The 27934-nt window shown below is 39.0% G+C and overlaps 2 protein-coding genes and 1 long non-coding RNA gene across 5 annotated transcripts in view; 2 read left to right on the top strand and 1 right to left on the bottom strand.

Moving 5' to 3' along the window:
- LOC126371088 (uncharacterized) overlaps positions 1-27934 on the bottom strand; it is a 421730-nt gene that overhangs the window by 288616 nt on the left and 105180 nt on the right. The window lies entirely within an intron of this gene.
- On the top strand, positions 171-27429 carry LOC126371116 (60S ribosomal protein L18a). 3 transcript variants are annotated; one of them, XM_050016330.1, is made up of 4 exons: positions 171-286; positions 900-1076; positions 3116-3295; positions 5773-5978. In XM_050016330.1, exons 1-4 carry the CDS (start codon positions 269-271, stop codon positions 5929-5931), a joined length of 534 nt encoding a protein of 177 aa, XP_049872287.1. In that variant the 5' UTR covers positions 171-268; the 3' UTR covers positions 5932-5978. The 3 variants fall into 3 exon arrangements, with proteins under 3 accessions (XP_049872287.1, XP_049872286.1, XP_049872285.1); XM_050016329.1 differs by lacking the exon at positions 5773-5978 and adding an exon at positions 27224-27429 and having other exon boundaries at positions 254-286; XM_050016328.1 differs by lacking the exon at positions 5773-5978 and adding an exon at positions 14046-14251 and having other exon boundaries at positions 254-286.
- On the top strand, positions 19525-22191 carry LOC126371126 (uncharacterized). The gene is made up of 2 exons (XR_007566959.1): positions 19525-21443; positions 21558-22191. It is a non-coding gene; the product is annotated as an uncharacterized LOC126371126 (long non-coding RNA).

Genomic DNA, 27934 nt, shown 5'->3' with positions numbered 1-27934 from the left:
TCTATGATCGGATGGATCACTGATTGATGTAGTGCGCTACCTATTAATACAAAATAGTTTCATGGCCATTTTTAAGCAATTTTGGATTGTCATGGATCCGTCTTTGACAGATTCGAGTCGGATTGGATAAGATTCGGACTAATGCGATAATTCTGTTTTAGTAGAAATAACTCTTTTGGTGTGGCAACATTTAAGTAGGACGCCATCTTTCTTTTGCTTTAGCTTTCCGCTTCCGTTGACAGTTCTTTCAGGTTAAAACCTTCCCAAAATGAAGGCTAAAGGAGAGGTAAGTTTATTAAATTTGCCAAGAAAATAGTGAAACATGAGATATTATTGTAGATTTACATCGATCTAATGTGCAGTTGGTGTTATATTTGTGATAACTGTGTAAAAACGAGGTGTTAGTGCATCGGATGGATGGACCATTACCATACACGTTGCCGCTATGCATTCACGATGTGCAAGATGATAGTCCAGTTCCAGGTTTTATGTGCTAATTCCCTTGTGTAATGTTGAATAAAATTAATTAATTGGTTTGTGGAACCGTATTTTTTAATTTATTATCATTATTTAAAAAATGATAATTTTGAGGTTATGTCATGTTGTGATGCCCATGATAGTAACCAATTTTATTGTTTTACTTTCGAACCTATGAATAACGGTATATAAATAATATTTATAGGTTATGTCCCTAAAGGCTAAAATAACATTTTGCAATGTCCTTTCGGTTATGGCTTAAAGAAAAGGATCATAGATATAACCTGCTTTGAGACCTACCTACCCGTAATGTCTCGACACCTACGAATAAATAAGCCCGACACGTTAAAATTTGATGTTTCTAAATTTCTTTCAACTATGCATTTCGATATTTATTAAGGGAAATGTATTATTTTTTTCAGTTGAGAGAATATGAGGTTATCGGGCGCAAGCTCCCCTCGGAGAGCGAGCCTAAGCCCCCTCTATACAAAATGAGGATCTTCTCCCCAGATCCCATTGTAGCCAAGTCCCGTTTCTGGTATTTCCTTCGTCAACTCAAGAAGTTCAAGAAGACCACTGGTGAAATTGTCTCCATCAAGGTAAGCTAATACTGATATAATTTACGCAATAAGGCAATATTACTGTATTTCTAACACAAAACCATGAGTAGATGGTGTCAATAACAACTGAGATTCTAGAATGTCTCTAGAATACAAAATGTCTAAGTGGAGGCTAAAACCAGATTTAGACAGGAATGATAAATGCAAAAGAGAGTAAAACTGAATCTGATGTGTGTGAAATGTGTAAATATTTCTTTATTTATTTAGAAAATTACAGTTTATAAATACACTTCTCATCAAAAAAATCGAAACACTTCCGTTTTTATTGTTTCTGTCCGAATTTAACACAAAAAAGAATTCATACGATGAAAAAAAAATACATAAATGTATAGCTGGCAGTTTGGCCATTACAGTAATAAGCGAAAATTCTAAATTCAAAATTAGAATTTCATTTGTTTATCTTATAAACGAAATGAATCACTGTTTTGAGACAAATGTGTGTTTAGGGTTGGAGTACATTTAGCGTTTAAAAACTAAAAATTGGCGCCTATCCTTAAACTTTTTGTTTTTTATTTCAATACTGTGACTTTGGGACGTCTGAAAAAAGGTTTTTTTTTCTAAAACGTATGGATACTTCGCCCACAGAAGCCGCCCAAGTTGTGGCATTGCTGGATTCTGGCCTTAGTCAGCGTGTTGTGGCTGCAAGACTGCATCTAAGCCTGTCATCTGTTCATAGAGTCTATAAACGTTATCGGGAGACTGGTTTGTTCACGCGCCGTTCAGGATCTGGCCGGAATCGGGTCACTTCTGAGCGAGATGATCGATTTATTGTAACAACTTCTTTAAGAAATCGACGCCTTAACGCTTTTCAACTGCAGCAGCGGCTTCGTGTTGTACGAAGGGTGGCTGTAAGTGACTCTACAATTAGAAGAAGGTTGAAGGATCGTGGACTGGTACCGCATAAGCCAGCAAATGGGCCGAAATTAACTGCAGACCATCGAAGAGCGCGCCTTAACTTTGCACGTGAGCACCTAAATTGGTCATACCTATAGAACCGCCACCATAGCTGACCTTTTCTTCAATGCAGCATTGTGCATAGCGTTCTCCGTCTCTTCTGTAGACCTTGTTCCTTCCGTCGTTACCATACAGCATAATTTTACACTCATCAGAAAAGAGAACTTTGCTCCACTGTAGGTATGACCAATTTAGGTGCTCACGTGCAAAGTTAAGGCGCGCTCTTCGATGGTCTGCAGTTAATTTCGGCCCATTTGCTGGCTTATGCGGTACCAGTCCACGATCCTTCAACCTTCTTCTAATTGTAGAGTCACTTACAGCCACCCTTCGTACAACACGAAGCCGCTGCTGCAGTTGAAAAGCGTTAAGGCGTCGATTTCTTAAAGAAGTTGTTACAATAAATCGATCATCTCGCTCAGAAGTGACCCGATTCCGGCCAGATCCTGAACGGCGCGTGAACAAACCAGTCTCCCGATAACGTTTATAGACTCTATGAACAGATGACAGGCTTAGATGCAGTCTTGCAGCCACAACACGCTGACTAAGGCCAGAATCCAGCAATGCCACAACTTGGGCGGCTTCTGTGGGCGAAGTATCCATACGTTTTAGAAAAAGAACCTTTTTTCAGACGTCCCAAAGTCACAGTATTGAAATAAAAAACAAAAAGTTTAAGGATAGGCGCCAATTTTTAGTTTTTAAACGCTAAATGTACTCCAACCCTAAACACACATTTGTCTCAAAACAGTGATTCATTTCGTTTATAAGATAAACAAATGAAATTCTAATTTTGAATTTAGAATTTTCGCTTATTACTGTAATGGCCAAACTGCCAGCTATACATTTATGTATTTTTTTTCATCGTATGAATTCTTTTTTGTGTTAAATTCGGACAGAAACAATGAAAACGGAAGTGTTTCGATTTTTTTGATGAGAAGTGTATATGTAAATAATGATTCTTGAATGACTTTTTCCACCAAACAAAAAGGTTTGCTGTCCAAATTCAGTACAAAATACATTAGCATTTAACTTTATTTATTAACCATCATTTAAAAATATTATTACAGGAAATCCCAGAGAAGAGCCCAGTCAAGATCAAGAACTTCGGCATCTGGCTCCGCTACGAATCCCGCTCGGGAGTCCACAATATGTACCGCGAGTACCGTGACCTGAGTGTTGGTGGTGCTGTGACCCAGTGCTACCGGGATATGGGAGCCAGACACAGAGCTCGTGCTCACTCAATCCAGGTATGTACACCTCAAATGTATTTTTTATGGCTGTAGTCGTCCTAATTGGCCAGTGATTGTATGAGTACATGATGGTATTTCGTCGCGCGATAAAAGTGATAAAAGTTTAATCTCATTGTAAATTTTCTCTTAATTTTTACTTGGATTCAAATGAATAGGTAATAGAGTAATTGGTCGGAGTGTACCTAAGGGGGCACTATGAGTTGGGACTTAGAAAAATTAGGACTTAGAAATTTTTTAACAAAAATCGCCAAAAGTAACATTCGGGATCCGGGGGGATGTGGGAGTATTAGGGTGAGGGGAAACCACGGGTGACCTTAGATGACCTTGGGAGGTCACTGACCTTAAAGTCAAGGTCATGACCTTATTCCCTTATTATTCACAAATATAGTGTAGGTCAGACACATCAAAGGTCAAGGTCATTGACCTTAAAGGTCAAGGTCACTTATCCAAAATCAGAAATATTAGCATTATATCAACTTTGTGTAGTAAACCTTCAAAGTCAGTGACCTTTAAAGGTCTTCACTGCCGCCTCTCGGCCCTTCGGGCCTCGATGGTCACAAGTAACCTAACCCACTCGGCTATATGGCAGGGGGCTCGCTTTGCTCGCCCCCTGCCATACAGCCTTCGTAACCTATATCTACAGTGTCGGGGTGCCGCGAATTTCCGTGCTCGCTTCGCTCGCACCCGTGACAAAAGGATACCTGTAAAAAAAAATTACGCGTGGCGGACACCGAGCATGGACGTGTTTCGCGGAGCTCCATAGAAAAAATTAAAGATATATTTTAAAATTACATAAAACGCATTTTTTAAAATATCTCGAAAACGGTGCGTCGTAACGCAAAAATAACAAAAAATTGCTCATACAAAAACGACAAAAATTATTCTAAGTGTCGGACCCTTTTTGCGACACTACGTAGAATCAACTTTTGAAAATTTTACAAGTCCAGCTTCCATAGTAATTTCATTCGAAAATTCGGCTAAGTCGATGGTTCATACAAAATCGATCAAAATTTTTCTAAGTCTCTGCTCCATAGTAATTTCACTCGAAAATTCGGCTATGTCCCTGCTTCATACAAAATCGATCAAAATTTTTCTAAGTCCCAACTCATAGTGCCCCCTTAGGTACACTCCAACCGAGTAATTTCCAACTAGTCAAATCAGTTACTTTTTATTTTACTAAATGTCAGAACAAAACACGAAATTACAATGGAATTTGTATGAAAAAACAACCTGTGACGTCAAAGAAAAACGTGACAAAATGTCGCACTTATTATAAAATTTTTCTTTATTAATATTCAAAGTTAAGTAGAAAAAAGAAAACATTTTTGTTACCTATAAATCTTTTTTTATTTAGTAATCAGAATTTCATAATTTATCTTTGACCTAAGAAACTACCCAATTATCAGTATTATTGTTGCTATTTATAATAAAATCTATAAAAATTATTATTATGCATTTGTATATATATAACATTAAATAATTCACCAGTGTAAGCTATTAATCTTATGCTGGTTATATTCTGATATTTATTAAGCAGTGTCATTCATTGTGTTATTCTTGTGTAAGTGGTATATAAAGAAAGTTGATGGTAGGGCTGGCAGAGGAAGACCTAGAAGGACATACATTGACCAAATTGGAGATGTCCTTAGAAAAGGTTTAGTACAATCTAATCTGAACCGGCGTGCGTGTATGAAGCGATTGATGAATGTGGAGGAAGCAAGAGAAGTGTGTCAGCATCGAAACAAATGGAATTCTATAGTCTCTGCTTACCCCGGTGGGAAATAGGCGCGAGTTTATTTATACATACATGTGTGTATTTCGTTATAATTACCATGATAAATTGCAACCCTGTGTTATATACTGATCACAGATGTGATTGTCTTCAACAAAACCTCCATTTCATTCAATTCCTTTCATTCTGGGTAAAATAAAGACCACACATGCTTAAATATAAGTGTGTTGCATTCACCAGAACATAGGGTAAATAACTGGCTCAAAGATAAATTATACAATGCTAATCTAGATATGGAAGCTAGTTTAAGACTTTTTATATATAAACTCGACTTTCTGCAGTTCTGAAGTTTAAAACTAATAGGTACTAAGTATTTTGAGGCCGTGACTTTGAAGACATTGCTATAGGGCTGTGTAACTGTCTGAGAACTGATATTAGGCAGCCAAATGACTAAATTGTATAATACTTAGTTTTTTTTTTTAAAGAATGTCTAGGTCCCTGTGCTGAGGTTTTTCTTGCAGCTTCTTTTCCCTGGCTATATAGGTTTTTTTTTTAAAGAATGTCTAGGTCCCTGTGCTGAGGTTTTTCTTGCAGCTTCTTTTCCCTGGCTATATAGGTTGTGAGAAGCTGCAGTGGTTTTAGGTGGATGTAAAATTGACAATTCAAAGTGTAACTAAGTTACCTACTGAATAACGATGTTTTTGAATTTTGAACATAATTAATTATTTACTTTTGTCCACAGATCATCAAAGTGGAGGTTATCAAGGCGTCAGCGTGCCGCCGGCCGCAGGTCAAACAGTTCCACAACAGCACCATCAGATTCCCTCTGCCCAAGCGTGTGCACCACTACAAACGCCTCAACACCTTCGCGTACAAGCGACCAAGCACTTACTTCTTGTAATTATTATGTACGTGACTATTATAATAAAATCCACGTGACGTGGTAAATGCATGTATTTTATTTTTACTAATGTCACCAGTGGCTCAACCCGGGTTAGGTATGGTCACAAGCATTAATAAGTACATACTTCGGTACCATGTCACATTAACTTTTTGACAAATTGAACTGTAAGTCTCACTAAATATCAAATGTGTTAGTGCGACAGAGTCCTAAAGCGGGTACATTATATTGCGCATGACTACACTATAATCATAATAGTAAAAAATCACATGCAAATTATTTCTATGAGGTAGACCACTGGCCTTAGTGGTTAGAGTGTGTATTATAGTTGAAAACACATCACGATGAATAACTTTGTGATCTGTGGTGTGGTTGTGGTTGGTGCTTTGGAAGGCACGTTAAGTAGTCTGTCCTGATTACTCTTTAGGTTACACCTTAACATGTAGTCTGCAGACGAGCTATGTCAAGAGTCCGGTGGCTCATTAGTAACTGACATCAGGGTGATGAGATTGATCATTGACTGGGTCCCAGAAGAGAGATTGATTACAACTAAAGAGATTATTAGCATAAAATAAACTTACTCTTTGCTTTCAAATGCCATTGCCTTATATTCTCTTTGGCTAATATCACGGTAGCACGGACATGTTCGCCAGTCCCACAAAGTCAACGGAAAGTGAATAGTTACTAAAATCAATGGTATACCTGTAAGAATAAAACGTATTAAAATGTTAAGTAAATTATTCGTGTCAAAAAAATTTAACATTTTATGAAATTAACATTCCTATTAAGCATAATTGTCATGCTCAGGAAAATATTTACTATATTCTTAATTTCCTTTTTCTTACATTTCGCCAATTGCATGAGTGAGAATAGCACAAACATAACAAAGAAACAGCCTGTGTACGTCGCACCGGCGAGCTCTGACCTCCCCTCAAACAACCAGAGGGATTTGTCTGGCACTACGAGTACGATCAAACCTACTGTACGTAGCTATGTTAACCATAGCTCGCCGGATACCTTTTATAACCAAACGATTAATATTGGGGGTGAGGATATAGTGTTCAGGGTCATAAATGGAAAGCCTGCGGCATTAGGAAGCGTTCCGTATCAGGTAAGTTTATTTAATATAATCCTTTTGTAGATCTACAGATAAGTTATCGATTATTAATATTTGTCTTTAGAAGCATTTGTGTTTTAAAGTGAACGCGCACATACCTAGACGCGCCGCATGGTCTCGCGTATAGATTAAAACAACCGATTTAAAACGTTTTAAACTGTTGAAAACTCGCCTACAACAAAAGAACTGTGTTTTAAGCTTCATTATAGGCAATTTTGGTCACTTGACGTCACGTTTCGTATTATTAGTTTATAGAATATCAAGAGAAAGTACCTATAGAACTAAACACGTTAAAAATTATTATCAATAACAGTATAGGTACTTATTACACATTAAATAAATCTACACACAGTTTATAGGTACTCCGGTATATCCCTACCTCGGTAAAATCAAGAAAATGTAGTTATAATTAAGAAAAACGTAGTCGTCAACAGCAGCTGTTTTGAACCGTTATAAATGGTTGAATTCTGTTTTAAACGGTTTTTTTATTTTAAACGGATCGGTTTAAATGGTTTTATACCAACCTTACACATCAGCAATTCACGTATCGTACGCGCATATTGTTGTAAGAATAATAGATATATTAGATTAATCATTTATGAATACTTTATCTCACGCTAACATTATCCGTGTCGCCCACACACCTTGTCGCACGCGCATAACATAACGAGTTCATAACTATACCTATCCCAAACGGGGTAATCAGAGGTCAAGAAGCTCTGTAAGGAGTAGATACTTAGTAACTCTGACTACCCCCGCATGCATCGAACGCGCTGAATTTGAAGACGTTATCCATTCTTGCTGAAGGGATCCATATACTTACCTACAACATTTTACTAAAATGCGCGTCGTGCGTGCGGCGCAGGTAGGTGCGCGACGTTGCATACGATTTCATATTTGCCTGTAAAATATGATCACTGCGGCGCGGCTTGGTGTGTATTCACCTATGGGCTATGAGGCTTATAGTCTGGCTTTTGGTAACTAGGTAGGTAGGAAGCACCGGGAGTTTTGGAAATTGGTGACTTTTGAATTTCAACTTTGCTGCTCGCTTAGCCATATTTGAGACACTTTCCAAACTGCCTGAAGATTTTTCTGATCTTCTATCCTGTGGGTTGTGGGGTGGATTACCAACCTCATCTACCCTAGTGTCAGGGTCACTATTGAACCGCCAAAGGCCCCTGACATGGCTCATGTAACGACGACTTACTTACATCAGTAAGTAGTAACCGGGACCGACGGCTTAACGTGCCTTCCAAAGGACTTACTTTCGGACAATCAGGTGAACCCTGTAATGTCCTAACCGAACTATGGTTTACAAAGTAATTTTTGTGGTATGTTCCCACCGGGATTCGAACCAGGGACCCCCGGATCGTGAGCTCAAGCTCAACCACTGGACCACGGAGGTCGTCTTTTTTTTATGAGTCGCCCAATGAATTGTGTTACGAAAAACATTATAGTTGTGTAGTTGTGTGGGCTGTGCCAAATAGCCAGTTAGTAGTTCTAAAGGATAATTTATAAGAGAAAATACAGAAGGCCTTCTTGAGATTTCTCTACAAGAAAATGTACGGATACTACCCTTTCGTTTATCCAACGAAATTCCTTTTAGGAACTTTAGGGTTTCATTCTCTAGAAAGTTTCACGGCGCATTGGCGCTTCTGCACTGTAAAGTCGTGAAATGTAAATAAATAAATAAGCAGAAGCATGAGCTTCCAAGACGACTTAGTGTATTTTACCATCCTATTTTAGCCCTTCTATGACGTGCATTGTCAATTCAAAAGCGAATTCGTTAACAGGTTGGCATGTTCATTCGACCAAGCAAACGGCAAAAGTTCACTGCTTTTTGCGGTGGAAGTATAATAGGCCGACAGACGGTCTTATCGGCCGCTCATTGCTTCGTAGATGATAAGAAACAAAAAAGCAGATGCTTTAAAGGGTAACAAAACAACAATCTTATATGTGATAAGGATATTTTGGATCATGGCCATAACCGGCACTAATGAAAATACGTCGCATTCTTTGAAAATTAATTTTTGATACATACATACATAAACTCACGCCTATTTCCCACCGGGGTAAGCAGAGGCTATGGAATTCCATTTGCTTCGATCCTGACATAATCCTGACACACCACTTTCGCTTTTCGCATTAGATATACAGGGTGTTAGTGACATCGTAACGAATACTCAGGGGGATGATTCAGACCATAATTCTGGGTTAATATCAAGTGAAATTTTCCGTCGCTGTATTCGTTACGATGACACTTACACCCCGTACAAGTAGGTACATACGGTAGCCATACAAGTAGGTATGGGTGTTAGTGACACCGTAACGAATACTGAGGGGGATGGTTCAGACCATGATTCTGAGTTGATATCAAGTGGAATTTCCTGTCAAAAATTCATGATTTTTTTTTTTTTTTTTAATTATTTTCAGATCCATACTTTTGCGACAGAAATTTCTACTTGATATCAACTCAGAATCATGGCCTGAATTATCCCTCAAAGTTTTCGTTACGATATCACTAACACCCTGTATTATATTATGAGCTTTATTCATAGCGACTGGTCCATTATTAATAATTAAATTGTTATTTAAGTTGCCGGTAACATATTAATATAAATAAATAAATTATTGTAATCTTCTATCGTACGGGTTGTGAGGCGGATTACCAACCTCATCAACCCTAGTGTCAGAGTTACTATTGAGCCGTCAAAGGCCCCCTGACATGGCTCATGTAACGACTACGTATTTACACCAGTAAGTAGTAACCGGGACCAATGTCATTATTGTAATATTATCTACCTAAGGATTCAGAAACGCAATTGTTCTTGCAGAAAGCTATCTAAAAGTGATTTCAAAAATACTTACGCTACTGCTGGTTATTTGTGGACACAAGGTTCGCCACCAGCATATGCTACGACGGTACGATCAGGCCAGTGGAGGAGAATCCGAAGAGGCAGATATCCAGAGACATACAAATTTCCTACCGACGATATTGCTATATTAGTAAGTTAAACTGGACTCACACTGTCCCTGGTTATTTAATTTTGTGGCCACAAGGTGCTCCACCAATATTCACTGCGAATGCACGATCAGGCCAGTGGAGGTAAACAACTCAGTTTAAATAGGTGCTTCTTGATATTTAAAAACTGGGCCCTGCCACCTTTTTGGCCATTGACTATGCATGTATTAATGTATACTTATGATGATCGAAGTATGCAGCAAATATTTATGTTTCACCGTTTCAGGGACTCTTCTCGTTTTTGTACGAACCCAAGTTCCACGTCGCCATTTAATATCTTCTTGTAAATAAAATCCATAGGTACGATGAGGGTAGGCAGATGTGTATAGTACCTACATACAGCACCCATCCCAGGCCAGCTACATTCCTTACCTAGGTACATAATTCTCATATTCTAAAGAATCCCTCAAAACCCTTATCCGCGCTTCCCGGAGCCGAAACCAGTTTTTGTGACGTGATTTACTAGATATCATTAACTATATACTTGGCCGGATTTAACTACTTAACCTTTATGGGACGAGTTTTACGTAGTATTTTACACTAAACTTGTTGTATATGAGCAAGTTGCCCTCATCAAGCTCATGGGCTCCTAATTCAAGAAGGGCTCTTAATTCAATTATGTACGGTACACTTGTTAATGTTGCAGTATGTTACCAGAGCATTCACATATAATGCGTACGTCGCTCCAGTTAGACTAGCGGTCGTGAGAAGAGATTATAAAGGGCAATGTCTCGTCTCTGGTTACGGCAGGATAAACACCGAGGTAAGTATTATTATTTTGTAATTTTTTGCCAGATAAGTTTTATAAGTAGTAACTATCTACAGATTCGACAGAAGAGGCAAGTCACAGGGACGGAAACCTGGAACCTGACAGAGGGCAGCAGTAACTGTCAGTACTATTCAGAGGCGGAGGACAGGAGTCCTAGGACGGCTTTGAAATAGACTACTCTGGGCGCCATTCCACTCGCGTCAGACAGAGTAATGCGGTGCGGAAGGCAAGAGGGAAACCACTGCCCTATTTTACCCTAAAAGAGTAGCAGGGAGAATGCTACACCGACAAAAGCGTGTCTCTTAAATTAGTGATGGCCTACAGATTTTTATGTCTGTTTTGTGTGCCAAATAGATAAAATAAAATAAATCACACATCAACCATATCACGACCATACAGGGAGGGATATTAGCCTTTGCTATCCTGTGGTGTACCGATTTGCCTCTTAAGCAAGGAGTGCCTGTTCAATCCCCGGAACCTACTGAGTTATTTATTTAAGTGTAATCTGTATCTCTGTATGTCCAATTACAAATACAGTTGACTATCTACCATTAAGACAGCGACACTGGTCTAATAAAAAGTTTGGTACCTACTTAACCCTTTCACGGACAGAGATCATGGGTCATTGATGGTTCATAATAGGTATTATGACCTTGGAATCGGAACGTCATAAGACGTTCTGTCCTTGAAAGTGTTAAGTGGTTCGTAATGCAATGGCATTTACCTCTGACTTACATATTTTTATGAGGTGATTAAACACAATTACTCACATATATTTAACAGCAATCGTCACAGATGTTGCTCATGGCCGAGGTTGAAGTGTTATCCTTCAAACAATGTAACGCTATCCACAAAAGAGACATGAGAAAGTTCATGTGCACTAGCAGCGCCGTGTCGGATGTTTACAAGGTAATAATTAAGTATCTACCTACCCCGCTGCACCCTTACAACCCTTACAACCCAACTCTTCATCATCTTCCCAGCGTTATCCCGTTTTCACAAGGTCCGCTTACCCAACCTGAAGAACGTTAACAGGTCCGGTTTTTTACAAAAGCGACTGCCTGTCTGCCTTTCCAACCCGCGAAGGGAAAACCAGCACAGTACAGATTAGGTCACATACTTCCAAAACGCATTTCTCGGTATATGTGGGTTTCCTCACGATGTTTTCCTTCACCGCTGAACACGTGATAATCATTTATGATCCAAACTCCTAACATGAATTTGAAAAACAATTTCAAATCAGTGGCCTGTGCTGGATTCGAACCTGCGACCTCATTTACAACACTATCCAGTCTATATTTGCGATGAAGACCTCGTGAGGAAACCCATATTCTCAAGAAATGAGTTTCGGAGGTATGTGATCTAACCGGCATGTGTTTCGTAACCGCCAAGCAGCCTATTATGAAAAATATATTAGTTGAAGATAGATCGATATATTTAGTCCATAATTAAAAATAAATAAAATGTTTATTTAACATTTTCAATTTAGCAATTTTTTTTTTGAGTTTAAAAAAAATCTAGTATACTTAAATAAAATAAGCACTTATTCGATAATGTCGTTAAAGCTCACGTATTTAATAAGGTTCTTTATGTACCTAAAAGTGTGTAAAAAGAAATATATCTGTTTTATTTACAGGGTGACTCTGGCGGGCCAATAGTTTGCCGGGCCACACGAGACCCTAGAGACAATGGTAAAGGTGTACAAGTTGGCATCGCATGTGGTGTACGGAAGTTTCATACTTCTAGGGGTTGGGGTCCGCCGAATACATACTTCACAAGAGTAACTGCCTTCAACAAGTTTATAAACAGATGTTCATCCCTACATTCTTCATACACGTTTGTCATTCTAAACTTTTTAATAAATTTGTCGTTTCAATGTTAATCAATGACAGTGAGTGTTTTACAACTTACACCACTTACAACCCGGAGGAAAGATTGCATAGTAATTTAAGTATTTGTCATGCGCGAGAAAACGTTATACCTACTCACTAATTATTTTCTTTTTATATAGTTACCCATTTTGTCGATGCGGACCCTGTGAAAAACGGTATAATGCTAGGGAGATGACTTTAAGGCCTATCATAATTTTAACAATAGCTTTCCATTTAAGATCTATAGATTTTTTTACAAAATCGACTTGAAAGATAACGGGAGTCGAAATTTTCCATTCGTGGAAATGTATGGTCGGAGACTTTTCATTAAATAAAGCGTGTAATAAAACATTTAATTAAGCGTGTAATAAAGCGTTTGTGAGAAAGATAATATTATGGTTTCGACTGGATAAGCAGGTATGTAGGTAATTATCTTTCATTGTTTATTTAACTCTGAATTTGATCATCATCCTTCAGCATTTCTAAGGTGTACTTTTTGATAATTTCATTGCACTAGATGTGGTCGCATTGTTTCTTTTCCAGATTTTACCAGATTCCAGAAAGCAAAGACGTAGGTATACGCTGCTATAATAGAGGAACACGGGCCTCCGTCAGAAAAGGATACCGCTGGAGACTGGAATAGCGCACAGATTTTAAGAAGAGCAGACTTAACATATCTACGGAATTGTCATGGCAAAGGACTTGTCACACAGATACATCAGCATGGGCCGAACTTAGGGTTGATATTTTTCAATATGTTAGTATTAAATAACTGTGGGATAGCGTAAAAGAGAAACGAACATTATTGCACAATTTATGGAAGAGTTCCGCATAATTTTATAATGAAACAAACCACAAAACGAGGCCACAGCCAGAATAAGTGCAGAATTTTTCCATAGAGCAACACGGACCTCCGCGGACCTAAATAAGTTTTAATAAACTGCACAGTCCAAACTCATAGAGCAACACGGACTTCCAAACTGTCTCCAATTTGATATATTTGTCATGCATGAAAAAATTGTATTAAAATTTTGCTTTTTGTATATCTTTTTCATTAATTACAAATCGATAAACGCGGTCGATACGGACTCGTGCGACACTAAGACTAAGACGCCGCGGGGACTGTGCGGGTGTAGGGGGCGACCCCGCCTCCACATCAGTCAACATTAGGTTGTGAGAACCTGCAGTGGTTTTAGGTGGATGTAAAATTGACAATTCAAAGTGTATAGTTACACTTTGAATTGTCAATTTTACCTACTGTACTACTGTAGTTACCTACTGAATAACGATGTTTTTGAATTTTGAACATAATTAATTATTTACTTTTGTCCACAGATCATCAAAGTGGAGGTTATCAAGGCGTCAGCGTGCCGCCGGCCGCAGGTCAAACAGTTCCACAACAGCACCATCAGATTCCCTCTGCCCAAGCGTGTGCACCACTACAAACGCCTCAACACCTTCGCGTACAAGCGACCAAGCACTTACTTCTTGTAATTATTATGTACGTGACTATTATAATAAAATCCACGTGACGTGGTAAATGCATGTATTTTATTTTTACTAATGTCACCAGTGGCTCAACCCGGGTTAGGTACGGTCACGAGTATTAATAAGTACATACTTCGGTACCATGTCACATTAACTCTTTGACAAATTGAACTGTAAGTCTCACTAAATGTCAAATGTGTTAGTGCGACAGAGTCCTAAAGCGGGTACATTATATTGCGCATGACTACACTATAATCATAATAGTAAAAAATCACATGCAAATTATTTCTATGAGGTAGACCACTGGCCTTAGTGGTTAGAGTGTGTATTATACATAGTTGAAAACACATCACGATAAATAACTTTGTGATCTGTGGTGTGGTTGTGGTTGGTGCTCTGGAAGGCACGTTAAGTAGTCGCTCCTGATTACTCTTTAGTAAGTATGTAGTCTGCAGACGAGCTATGTCAAGAGTCTGGTGGCTCATTAGTAACTGACATCAGGGTGATGAGATTGATCATTGACTGGGTCCCAGAAGAGAGATTGATTACAACTAAAGAGATTATTAGCATAAAATAAACTTACTCTTTGCTTTCAAATGCCATTGCCTTATATTCTCTTTGGCTCCACAAAGTCAACGGAAAGTGAATAGTTTCTAAAATCAATGGTATACCTGTAAGAATAAAACGTATTAAAATGTTAAGTAAATTATTCGTGTCAAAAAAATCAAACATTTTATGAAATTAACATTCCTATTAAGCATAATTGTCATGCTCGGGAAAATATTTACTATATTCTTAATTTCCTTTTGTGATACACATTTCGCCAATTGCATGAGTGAGAATAGCACAAACATAACAAAGAAACAGCCTGTGTACGTCGCACCGGCGGGCTCTGACCTCCCCTCAATCAACCAGAGGGATTTGTCTAGCACTACGAGTACGATCAAACCTACCGTACGTAGCTATGTTAACCATAGCTCGCCGGATACCTTTTATAACCAAACGATTAATATTGGGGGTGAGGATATAGTGTTCAGGGTCATAAATGGAAAGCCTGCGGCATTAGGAAGCGTTCCGTATCAGGTAAGTTTATTTAATATAATCCTTTTGTAGATCTACAGATAAGTTATCGATTATTAATATTTGTCTTTAGAAGCATTTCTGTTTTAAAGTGAACGCGCACATACCTAGACGCGCCGCATGGTCTCGCGTATAGATTAAAACAATCGATTTAAAACGTTTTAAACTGTTGAAAACTCGCCTACAACAAAAGAACTGTGTTTTGAGCTTCATTATAGGCAATTTTGGTCACTTGACGTCACGTTTCGTATTATTAGTTTATAGAATATCAAGAGAAAGTACCTATAGAACTAAACACGTTAACTATTATTATCAATAATAGTATACTTATTACACATTCAATAAATCTACACACAGTTTATAGGTACTCCGTTATATCCCTACCTCGGTAAAATCAAGAAAATGTAGTTATAATTAAGAAAAACGTAGTCGTCAACAGCAGCTGTTTTGAACCGTAATAAATGGTTGATTTCTGTTTTAAACGGTTTTTTTTATTTTAAACGGATCGGTTTAAATGGTTTTATACCAACCTTACACATCAGCAATTCACGTATCGTACGCGCATATTGTTGTAAGAATAATAGATATATTAGATTAATCATTTATGAATACTTTATCTCACGCTAACATTATCCGTGTCGCCCACACACCTTGTCGCACGCGCATAACATAACGAGTTCATAACTATACCTATCCCAAACGGGGTAATCAGAGGTCAAGAAGCTCTGTAAGGAGTAGATACTTAGTAACTCTGACTACCCCCGCACGCATCGAACGCGCTGAATTTGAAGACGTTATCCATTCTTGCTGAAGGGATCCATATATACCTACAACATTTTACTAAAATGCGCGTCGTGCGTGCGGCGCAGGTAGGTGCGCGACGTTGCATACGATTTCATATTTGCGGCGCGGCTTGGTGTGTATTCACCTATGGGCTATGAGGCTTATAGTCTGGCTTTTGGTAACTAGATAGGTAGGAAGCACCGGGAGTTTTGGAAATTGGTGACTTTTGAATTTCAACTTTGCTGCTCGCTTAGCCATATTTGAGACACTTTCCAAACTGCCTGAAGATTTTTCTGATCTTCTATCCTGTGGGTTGTGGGGTGGATTACCAACCTCATCTACCCTAGTGTCAGGGTCACTATTGAACCGCCAAAGGCCCCTGACATGGCTCATGTAACGACGACTTACTTACATCAGTAAGTAGTAACCGGGACCGACGGCTTAACGTGCGTTCCGAAGGACTTACTTTCGGACAATCAGGTGAACCCTGTAATGTCCTAACCGAACTATGGTTTACAAAGTAATTTTTGTGGTATGTTTCCACCGGGATTCGAACCAGGGACCCCCGGATCGTGAGCTCAAGCTCAACCACTGGACCACGGAGGTCGTCTTTTTTTTATGAGTCGCCCAATGAATTGTGTTACGAAAAACATTATAGTTGTGTAGTTGTGTGGGCTGTGCCAAATAGCCAGTTAGTAGTTCTAAAGGATAATTTATAAGAGAAAATACAGAAGGCCTTCTTGAGATTTCTCTACAAGAAAATGTACGGATACTACCCTTTCGTTTATCCAACGAAATTCCTTTTAGGAACTTTAGGGTTTCATTCTCTAGAAAGTTTCACGGCGCATTGGCGCCTCTGCACTGTAAAGTCGTGAAATGTAAATAAATAAATAAGCAGAAGCATGAGCTTCCATGACGACTTAGTGTATTTTACCATCCTCTTTTAGCTCTTCTATGACGTGCATTGTCAATTCAAAAGCGAATTCGTTAACAGGTTGGCATGTTCATTCGACCAAGCAAACGGCAAAAGTTCACTGCTTTTTGCGGTGGAAGTATAATAGGCCGACAGACGGTCTTATCGGCCGCTCATTGCTTCGTAGATGATAAGAAACAAAAAAGCAGATGCTTTAAAGGGTAACAAAACAACAATCTTATATGTGATAAGGATATTTTGGATCATGGCCATAACCGGCACTAATGAAAATACGTCGCATTCTTTGAAAATTAATTTTTGATACATACATACATAAACTCACGTCTATTTCCCACTGGGGTCAGCAGAGGCTATGGAATTCCATTTGCTTCGATCCTGACATAATCCTGACACACCACTTTCGCTTTTCGCATTAGATATACAGAGTGTTAGTGACATCGTAACGAATACTCAGGGGGATGATTCAGACCATAATTCTGGGTTAATATCAAGTGAAATTTTCCGTCGCTGTATTCGTTACGATGACACTTACACCCCGTACAAGTAGGTACATACGGTAGCCATACAAGTAGGTATGGGTGTTAGTGACACCGTAACGAATACTGAGGGGGATGGTTCAGACCATGATTCTGAGTTGATATCAAGTGGAATTTCCTGTCAAAAAATTCATGAATTTTTTGTTTTTTTTTTTAATTATTTTCAGATCCATACTTTTGCGACAGAAATTTATACTTGATATCAACTCAAAATCATGGCCTGAATTATCCCTCAAAGTTTTCGTTACGATATCACTTACACCCTGTATTATATTATGAGCATTATTCATAGCGACTGGTCCATTATTAATAATTAAATTGTTATTTAAATTGCCGGTAACATATTAATATAAATAAATAAATTATTGTAATCTTCTATCGTACGGGTTGTGAGGCGGATTACCAACCTCATCAACCCTAGTGTCAGAGTTACTATTGAGCCGTCAAAGGCCCCCTGACATGGCTCATGTAACGACTACGTATTTACACCAGTAAGTAGTAACCGGGACCAATGTCATTATTGTAATATTATCTACCTAAGGATTCAGAAACGCAATTGTTCTTGCAGAAAGCTATCTAAAAGTGATTTCAAAAATACTTACGCTACTGCTGGTTATTTGTGGACACAAGGTTCGCCACCAGCATATGCTACGACGGTACGATCAGGCCAGTGGAGGAGAATCCGAAGAGGCAGATATCCAGAGACATACAAATTTCCTACCGACGATATTGCTATATTAGTAAGTTAAACTGGACTCACACTGTCCCTGGTTATTTAATTTTGTGGCCACAAGGTGCTCCACCAATATTCACTGCGAATGCACGATCAGGCCAGTGGAGGTAAACAACTCAGTTTAAATAGGTGCTTCTTGATATTTAAAAACTGGGCCCTGCCACCTTTTTGGCCATTGACTATGCATGTATTAATGTATACTTATGATGATCGAAGTTGTAGTGCCGTTTCTTTCAGCCTCCGGATTAGTTACAGGGGATCCGTTTTATAGCTTTTTTGTGTAGTATTGAACACAGCGCCATCTCGCCTTGTTCGATGGAAGGTCCGTGAGCATCGACTTGCTATCGTTGGGCTCCGCAGTCGACGACTTTCCACCAGTAACCGGAAGATGGCGTGTGCCGATATTATACGGAAGGCTATATCTTGGAGTCCCTTGTCAAGTAGCTGCTGAAGAATGTTGGTGTCAATATTTAATACAAAATTATATTTGGGAATTTTCGGTCTGTCTCCTGTCCTTGGAGTTGTTAATAACTTGCATGTTGAGTGTGCGACGGCGGCGTCATCTAACGGACGATTGAGGTCGTACTAGCTTTGTCCGTGACGTAGGCGTTGAATTGGGCGATTTATATAGTCCTGCGCCTGCGAGCTGCCGCATTCCCCAGACAGCGCTCCGCCGAGCGGGTGTGTCCACACCTTCGATTTTTAGTGTGAATTTCGGGCGGTTTATAAGCGTGTGACCGGTGGCCCGCAACTCCGTCGCACGCGCCGCCAAATCTTCGTAAATTTTTATTCTGGTGTGGTTTTGGTGTCCGTGGCGTGGACACGTTGCTCCGCCATTTTGTCCCAGCGTCGTGGCATCGACGTCATCGTACGTTGGCCGCATACGTGGCTTCTCGACCTCCGACAGGAGGTGTTTTGGGAAGGTGTTTTGGGGTGGCTGTTTTGCGAAGGTGTTTTGTGACGGCTGTTTTACGAAGGCTGTTCTGTTCTATGACGGGTGTTTTGTACAGCTGTTCTGCTACTGCTACAGCTACAGCTTATTGGTAGCTGCTTCTAGTCGGCTCGGCTTCCTTCCCGCCGCCGAGGGCAAACGAGCTAGGGAGGTTTTTATAATACCTTTCTTATTATTTAATAATGCTTAACGAATGACCAGTGGCCTTGAATACCTGGAATGTACCCTTAGGATTTAAAAGTTCCAAATACCTATTTATATTTTTGTGTAACTTTGGTTTTCTGAGTGATTAATAAATTCCAGTAAACCCATTTGCTTACATTTTATTTCATACATTCATCTTCATCATACATTCTTCATTAAATTTTTTAAAACATTACATGGCGCCCGATTACTGAGGTCTAAAGGTTCAGGGTACGCTCCCGGTCTTCGGTCTTTTGCTCGAGGATCGGCTGGTCATTCGTTGTAATTTTTTTTGTAACGTGTAAAAAGAACAAATTGTGTGGTGGTGGTGTTTCTTCATTTACCCCCTAGTAAATAAGATTTATCGTGTTCATATTGATGTGTGCTTTAAACGAAACAAGTTAATTTACATATACCTACAAACTATTTTGTATAACTGTGTTTTTAAATCTACATTTGCATTATATATTATTTCTTTTGCTTTGCATACTTTTAAAGTTTGGACTTTGAACTCGTATAGCATTTTATAACATTTCATTAAAAAATTATACTGCGTTGCAGCTTTTTTGCTGTATAATTAAACTTCTTAAATTGTTTCTTAAAATTTTGAGCTTACTTTTTTGTTTTTATCACAAATTTGCTTTTATAAAACAAAACATTATATACCCTACAAAGGTTTTTTTTGAATGTAACTTTAAATTTTTAACATTCTTGAGTAAAATTATTATTGTTGCTAGTTTACTGCTTAGCTTTGCTATACAGTTTTTTTTCTTCAAAATTTTATGAAACTTGGTGTGAGTTTAGAATTATATTTTTGATTTATACCCTCAAGGTTTATTTACAATTTGTAAATTCTTTCAAATTATGCAACAATTTATAAAATCATTTCGGCCAAATTTCAATTAAACATTTAACTTGCTGTCTAGTGAAATTATAGTTCTTGGTTGTATAACCACGGCTATACATAAGTACCTACATGCTTGTTGTTTATGTTGCATTCCTTTTGAGCTCATAGCAAATAAACTGGTTCTGTTTTTTTTACACGCTCGTTAGTATTACGTGTACAATCTTTTATTGTTGAGCTATTGTTTGCTTAATAGTTTTGTATTCTATTACCGGATAAATTCTAATAAGTAAATCTTTTGAATTGGATTAAATACGTTAAATAAACAACATTTATGCATTGTTAGTTTTATAAATAACTATATATATTTTTTTTTACATTTGCATTTTGTTTATTTGCATTTATTTTTACTTTTCAAGTAGGTATTTAGTTAATGAAAATATTCTTTGATTATTTTTTCTTTAAAACTTAGTAAGTACTTAGTTAAATCTTTGTTAAAGTACATTGGTCATTCATTTTTTTTAATCATGGCGTTGGAAGAACGTCCAATTAAATTTCATCTATTACGTAAAGATGAAATAATTTACGAGTTATTATTTCGTGGTGCAGGGCCACCACTTGTACTATACATCTTCACATTTTGAAGGTGTGGGTACACCGGCAGCGTTGGGGAATCATTTAGGTTAGTTGTCTTTTAGGTTAGTTGTTGTAGGAGCCGATTTACTGGTGGACGCGCGGCCGCTGTGGGGCTCGCCGCGCCGCCACTGACAAATTGTGGCCTATTATATTGTTGACGGTGGACGTGTGGGCATTCCCTAGGTTCCCCACACTGCCACTGTCGACATATCCAGTTATTTTTATTATTTCTTTTTTAATTTTTTTTTCTCTTTATAACTTTATTTCCGAGCAGCTTGCGGGTGGACGCGCGGCCACACCGGCGGCACGCCGCGCCGCCATCAACAAGTTGGGTCGTTTTTTTATATATTTTTTTTCTTTTTTTTTTGTTTCGCGTTAGGTAGGGATTAGTACCTAATCGTGTGGTTTGTTGATGGTTGGGGTCGAGCACTCACCAATAGTAAGGTGAGGTCACTTCCCCGCCGTTTTAGGATGTTGAGGGAGTGGTAGTTGTGACTGATGGCTGTTGAAGTCATTAGTGTTTATTGATGGTTGGGGTCGAGCACTCGCCAATTGTAAGGTGAGGTCACTTCTCCACCATTTTGAGATGTTGAGGGAGTGGTAGTTGTGACTGATGGCTGTTGAGTCATTAGTGTTTATTGATGGTTGGGGTCGAGCACTCGCCAATTGTAAGGTGAGGTCACTTCTCCACCATTTTGAGATGTCGAGAGAGTGGTAGTTGTGACTGATGGCTGTTGAAGTCATTAGTGTTTGTTGATGGTTGGGGTCGAGCACTCGCCAATTGTAAGGTGAGGTCACTTCCCCACCATTTTAAGATGTTGAGGGAGTGGTGGTTGTGACTGATGGCTTTTGAAGCCGTTAGTGTTCGTTGGTGGACGTAGTTATTGCTACGGACACGTATTATTGTTGTAATGAGTCATTGCGACTTGCTTACCGACATGTTTTTGGCGCTCGTATGCGCGCTATTGATGCGATTTCTTGGATGCGAAGTATTTCTTGGATGCGAAGTATTTCTTGGATGCGAAGTATTTTTTGGATGCGAAGTATTTTTGGATGCGAAGAATTTCTTGGATGCTATCAGATGTTGTTGTGCTCATGGTGAGCACAGGTGGTATATGTGCCGTCTCGGCAAGTTTTTACGTTGCGCGGCGTCCGCCGGCAATGGCATTTCTGCCTTTATTTTTTTTCTATTCTTTTTAAGTTTATCTTTTTACTGTTTGTACCGAATGGCATTTTTTGCCTTTATTTATTTTCATTGATATGGTTTTACTTTTTTTATTTTAAATTATTTCTCTTTTAAGTTAAACTTGAATATTTTTGTGGAGGTTTGAGTTTTGGTTTGTTTGAGGGATCAGCTGGAGGGCCAGCTGGGATTTCCTCGTTTGTTTTATTTTTTAATTATTTTTTTTTTTCACTCGGAAATCCTTTTGGGTGGGGAGGTATTGTAGTGCCGTTTCTTTCAGCCTCCGGATTAGTTACAGGGGATCCGTTTTATAGCTTTTTTGTGTAGTATTGAACACAGCGCCATCTCGCCTTGTTCGATGGAAGGTCCGTGAGCATCGACTTGCTATCGTTGGGCTCCGCAGTCGACGACTTTCCACCAGTAACCGGAAGATGGCGTGTGCCGATATTATACGGAAGGCTATATCTTGGAGTCCCTTGTCAAGTAGCTGCTGAAGAATGTTGGTGTCAATATTTAATACAAAATTATATTTGGGAATTTTCGGTCTGTCTCCTGTCCTTGGAGTTGTTAATAACTTGCATGTTGAGTGTGCGACGGCGGCGTCATCTAACGGACGATTGAGGTCGTACTAGCTTTGTCCGTGACGTAGGCGTTGAATTGGGCGATTTATATAGTCCTGCGCCTGCGAGCTGCCGCATTCCCCAGACAGCGCTCCGCCGAGCGGGTGTGTCCACACCTTCGATTTTTAGTGTGAATTTCGGGCGGTTTATAAGCGTGTGACCGGTGGCCCGCAACTCCGTCGCACGCGCCGCCAAATCTTCGTAAATTTTTATTCTGGTGTGGTTTTGGTGTCCGTGGCGTGGACACGTTGCTCCGCCATTTTGTCCCAGCGTCGTGGCATCGACGTCATCGTACGTTGGCCGCATACGTGGCTTCTCGACCTCCGACAGGAGGTGTTTTGGGAAGGTGTTTTGGGGTGGCTGTTTTGCGAAGGTGTTTTGTGACGGCTGTTTTACGAAGGCTGTTCTGTTCTATGACGGGTGTTTTGTACAGCTGTTCTGCTACTGCTACAGCTACAGCTTATTGGTAGCTGCTTCTAGTCGGCTCGGCTTCCTTCCCGCCGCCGAGGGCAAACGAGCTAGGGAGGTTTTTATAATACCTTTCTTATTATTTAATAATGCTTAACGAATGACCAGTGGCCTTGAATACCTGGAATGTACCCTTAGGATTTAAAAGTTCCAAATACCTATTTATATTTTTGTGTAACTTTGGTTTTCTGAGTGATTAATAAATTCCAGTAAACCCATTTGCTTACATTTTATTTCATACATTCATCTTCATCATACATTCTTCATTAAATTTTTTAAAACATTACAAAGTATGCAGCAAATATTTATGTTTCACCGTTTCAGGGACTCTTCTCGTTTTTGTACGAACCCAAGTTCCACGTCGCCATTTAATATCTTCTTGTAAATAAAATCCATAGGTACGATGAGGGTAGGCAGATGTGTATAGTACCTACATACAGCACCCATCCCAGGCCAGCTACATTCCTTACCTAGGTACATAATTCTCATATTCTAAAGAATCCCTCAAAACCCTTATCCGCGCTTCCCGGAGCCGAAACCAGTTTTTGTGACGTGATTTACTAGATATCATTAACTATATACTTGGCCGGATTTAACTACTTAACCTTTATGGGACGAGTTTTACGTAGTATTTTACACTAAACTTGTTGTATATGAGCAAGTTGCCCTCATCAAGCTCATGGGCTCCTAATTCAAGAAGGGCTCTTAATTCAATTATGTACGGTACACTTGTTAATGTTGCAGTATGTTACCAGAGCATTCACATATAATGCGTACGTCGCTCCAGTTAGACTAGCGGTCGTGAGAAGAGATTATAAAGGGCAATGTCTCGTCTCTGGTTACGGCAGGATAAACACCGAGGTAAGTATTATTATTTTGTAATTTTTTGCCAGATAAGTTTTATAAGTAGTAACTATCTACAGATTCGACAGAAGAGGCAAGTCACAGGGACGGAAACCTGGAACCTGACAGAGGGCAGCAGTAACTGTCAGTACTATTCAGAGGCGGAGGACAGGAGTCCTAGGACGGCTTTGAAATAGACTACTCTGGGCGCCATTCCACTCGCGTCAGACAGAGTAATGCGGTGCGGAAGGCAAGAGGGAAACCACTGCCCTATTTTACCCTAAAAGAGTAGCAGGGAGAATGCTACACCGACAAAAGCGTGTCTCTTAAATTAGTGATGGCCTACAGATTTTTATGTCTGTTTTGTGTGCCAAATAGATAAAATAAAATAAATCACACATCAACCATATCACGACCATACAGGGAGGGATATTAGCCTTTGCTATCCTGTGGTGTACCGATTTGCCTCTTAAGCAAGGAGTGCCTGTTCAATCCCCGGAACCTACTGAGTTATTTATTTAAGTGTAATCTGTATCTCTGTATGTCCAATTACAAATACAGTTGACTATCTACCATTAAGACAGCGACACTGGTCTAATAAAAAGTTTGGTACCTACTTAACCCTTTCACGGACAGAGATCATGGGTCATTGATGGTTCATAATAGGTATTATGACCTTGGAATCGGAACGTCATAAGACGTTCTGTCCTTGAAAGTGTTAAGTGGTTCGTAATGCAATGGCATTTACCTCTGACTTACATATTTTTATGAGGTGATTAAACACAATTACTCACATATATTTAACAGCAATCGTCACAGATGTTGCTCATGGCCGAGGTTGAAGTGTTATCCTTCAAACAATGTAACGCTATCCACAAAAGAGACATGAGAAAGTTCATGTGCACTAGCAGCGCCGTGTCGGATGTTTACAAGGTAATAATTAAGTATCTACCTACCCCGCTGCACCCTTACAACCCTTACAACCCAACTCTTCATCATCTTCCCAGCGTTATCCCGTTTTCACAAGGTCCGCTTACCCAACCTGAAGAACGTTAACAGGTCCGGTTTTTTACAAAAGCGACTGCCTGTCTGCCTTTCCAACCCGCGAAGGGAAAACCAGCACAGTACAGATTAGGTCACATACTTCCAAAACGCATTTCTCGGTATATGTGGGTTTCCTCACGATGTTTTCCTTCACCGCTGAACACGTGATAATCATTTATGATCCAAACTCCTAACATGAATTTGAAAAACAATTTCAAATCAGTGGCCTGTGCTGGATTCGAACCTGCGACCTCATTTACAACACTATCCAGTCTATATTTGCGATGAAGACCTCGTGAGGAAACCCATATTCTCAAGAAATGAGTTTCGGAGGTATGTGATCTAACCGGCATGTGTTTCGTAACCGCCAAGCAGCCTATTATGAAAAATATATTAGTTGAAGATAGATCGATATATTTAGTCCATAATTAAAAATAAATAAAATGTTTATTTAACATTTTCAATTTAGCAATTTTTTTTTTGAGTTTAAAAAAAATCTAGTATACTTAAATAAAATAAGCACTTATTCGATAATGTCGTTAAAGCTCACGTATTTAATAAGGTTCTTTATGTACCTAAAAGTGTGTAAAAAGAAATATATCTGTTTTATTTACAGGGTGACTCTGGCGGGCCAATAGTTTGCCGGGCCACACGAGACCCTAGAGACAATGGTAAAGGTGTACAAGTTGGCATCGCATGTGGTGTACGGAAGTTTCATACTTCTAGGGGTTGGGGTCCGCCGAATACATACTTCACAAGAGTAACTGCCTTCAACAAGTTTATAAACAGATGTTCATCCCTACATTCTTCATACACGTTTGTCATTCTAAACTTTTTAATAAATTTGTCGTTTCAATGTTAATCAATGACAGTGAGTGTTTTACAACTTACACCACTTACAACCCGGAGGAAAGATTGCATAGTAATTTAAGTATTTGTCATGCGCGAGAAAACGTTATACCTACTCACTAATTATTTTCTTTTTATATAGTTACCCATTTTGTCGATGCGGACCCTGTGAAAAACGGTATAATGCTAGGGAGATGACTTTAAGGCCTATCATAATTTTAACAATAGCTTTCCATTTAAGATCTATAGATTTTTTTACAAAATCGACTTGAAAGATAACGGGAGTCGAAATTTTCCATTCGTGGAAATGTATGGTCGGAGACTTTTCATTAAATAAAGCGTGTAATAAAACATTTAATTAAGCGTGTAATAAAGCGTTTGTGAGAAAGATAATATTATGGTTTCGACTGGATAAGCAGGTATGTAGGTAATTATCTTTCATTGTTTATTTAACTCTGAATTTGATCATCATCCTTCAGCATTTCTAAGGTGTACTTTTTGATAATTTCATTGCACTAGATGTGGTCGCATTGTTTCTTTTCCAGATTTTACCAGATTCCAGAAAGCAAAGACGTAGGTATACGCTGCTATAATAGAGGAACACGGGCCTCCGTCAGAAAAGGATACCGCTGGAGACTGGAATAGCGCACAGATTTTAAGAAGAGCAGACTTAACATATCTACGGAATTGTCATGGCAAAGGACTTGTCACACAGATACATCAGCATGGGCCGAACTTAGGGTTGATATTTTTCAATATGTTAGTATTAAATAACTGTGGGATAGCGTAAAAGAGAAACGAACATTATTGCACAATTTATGGAAGAGTTCCGCATAATTTTATAATGAAACAAACCACAAAACGAGGCCACAGCCAGAATAAGTGCAGAATTTTTCCATAGAGCAACACGGACCTCCGCGGACCTAAATAAGTTTTAATAAACTGCACAGTCCAAACTCATAGAGCAACACGGACTTCCAAACTGTCTCCAATTTGATATATTTGTCATGCATGAAAAAATTGTATTAAAATTTTGCTTTTTGTATATCTTTTTCATTAATTACAAATCGATAAACGCGGTCGATACGGACTCGTGCGACACTAAGACTAAGACGCCGCGGGGACTGTGCGGGTGTAGGGGGCGACCCCGCCTCCACATCAGTCAACATTAGGTTGTGAGAACCTGCAGTGGTTTTAGGTGGATGTAAAATTGACAATTCAAAGTGTATAGTTACACTTTGAATTGTCAATTTTACCTACTGTACTACTGTAGTTACCTACTGAATAACGATGTTTTTGAATTTTGAACATAATTAATTATTTACTTTTGTCCACAGATCATCAAAGTGGAGGTTATCAAGGCGTCAGCGTGCCGCCGGCCGCAGGTCAAACAGTTCCACAACAGCACCATCAGATTCCCTCTGCCCAAGCGTGTGCACCACTACAAACGCCTCAACACCTTCGCGTACAAGCGACCAAGCACTTACTTCTTGTAATTATTATGTACGTGACTATTATAATAAAATCCACGTGACGTGGTAAATGCATGTATTTTATTTTTACTAATGTCACCAGTGGCTCAACCCGGGTTAGGTACGGTCACGAGTATTAATAAGTACATACTTCGGTACCATGTCACATTAACTCTTTGACAAATTGAACTGTAAGTCTCACTAAATGTCAAATGTGTTAGTGCGACAGAGTCCTAAAGCGGGTACATTATATTGCGCATGACTACACTATAATCATAATAGTAAAAAATCACATGCAAATTATTTCTATGAGGTAGACCACTGGCCTTAGTGGTTAGAGTGTGTATTATACATAGTTGAAAACACATCACGATAAATAACTTTGTGATCTGTGGTGTGGTTGTGGTTGGTGCTCTGGAAGGCACGTTAAGTAGTCGCTCCTGATTACTCTTTAGTAAGTATGTAGTCTGCAGACGAGCTATGTCAAGAGTCTGGTGGCTCATTAGTAACTGACATCAGGGTGATGAGATTGATCATTGACTGGGTCCCAGAAGAGAGATTGATTACAACTAAAGA

This window comes from Pectinophora gossypiella, chromosome 12 (genome assembly GCF_024362695.1).
Source record: "Pectinophora gossypiella chromosome 12, ilPecGoss1.1, whole genome shotgun sequence".
NCBI lineage: Eukaryota > Metazoa > Arthropoda > Insecta > Lepidoptera > Gelechiidae > Pectinophora > Pectinophora gossypiella.
Note: the sequence above shows the minus strand (reverse complement) of the source record. Positions and strands in the feature narration are given on the sequence as shown.

Coding starts and splice junctions, on each gene's coding strand:
- LOC126371116 (XM_050016329.1), top strand. Junction 1,077..3,115: donor GTGAAATTGTCTCCATCAAG/GTAAGCTAATAC, acceptor ATATTATTACAG/GAAATCCCAGAGAAGAGCCC. Junction 3,296..27,223: donor CTCGTGCTCACTCAATCCAG/GTATGTACACCT, acceptor TTTTGTCCACAG/ATCATCAAAGTGGAGGTTAT.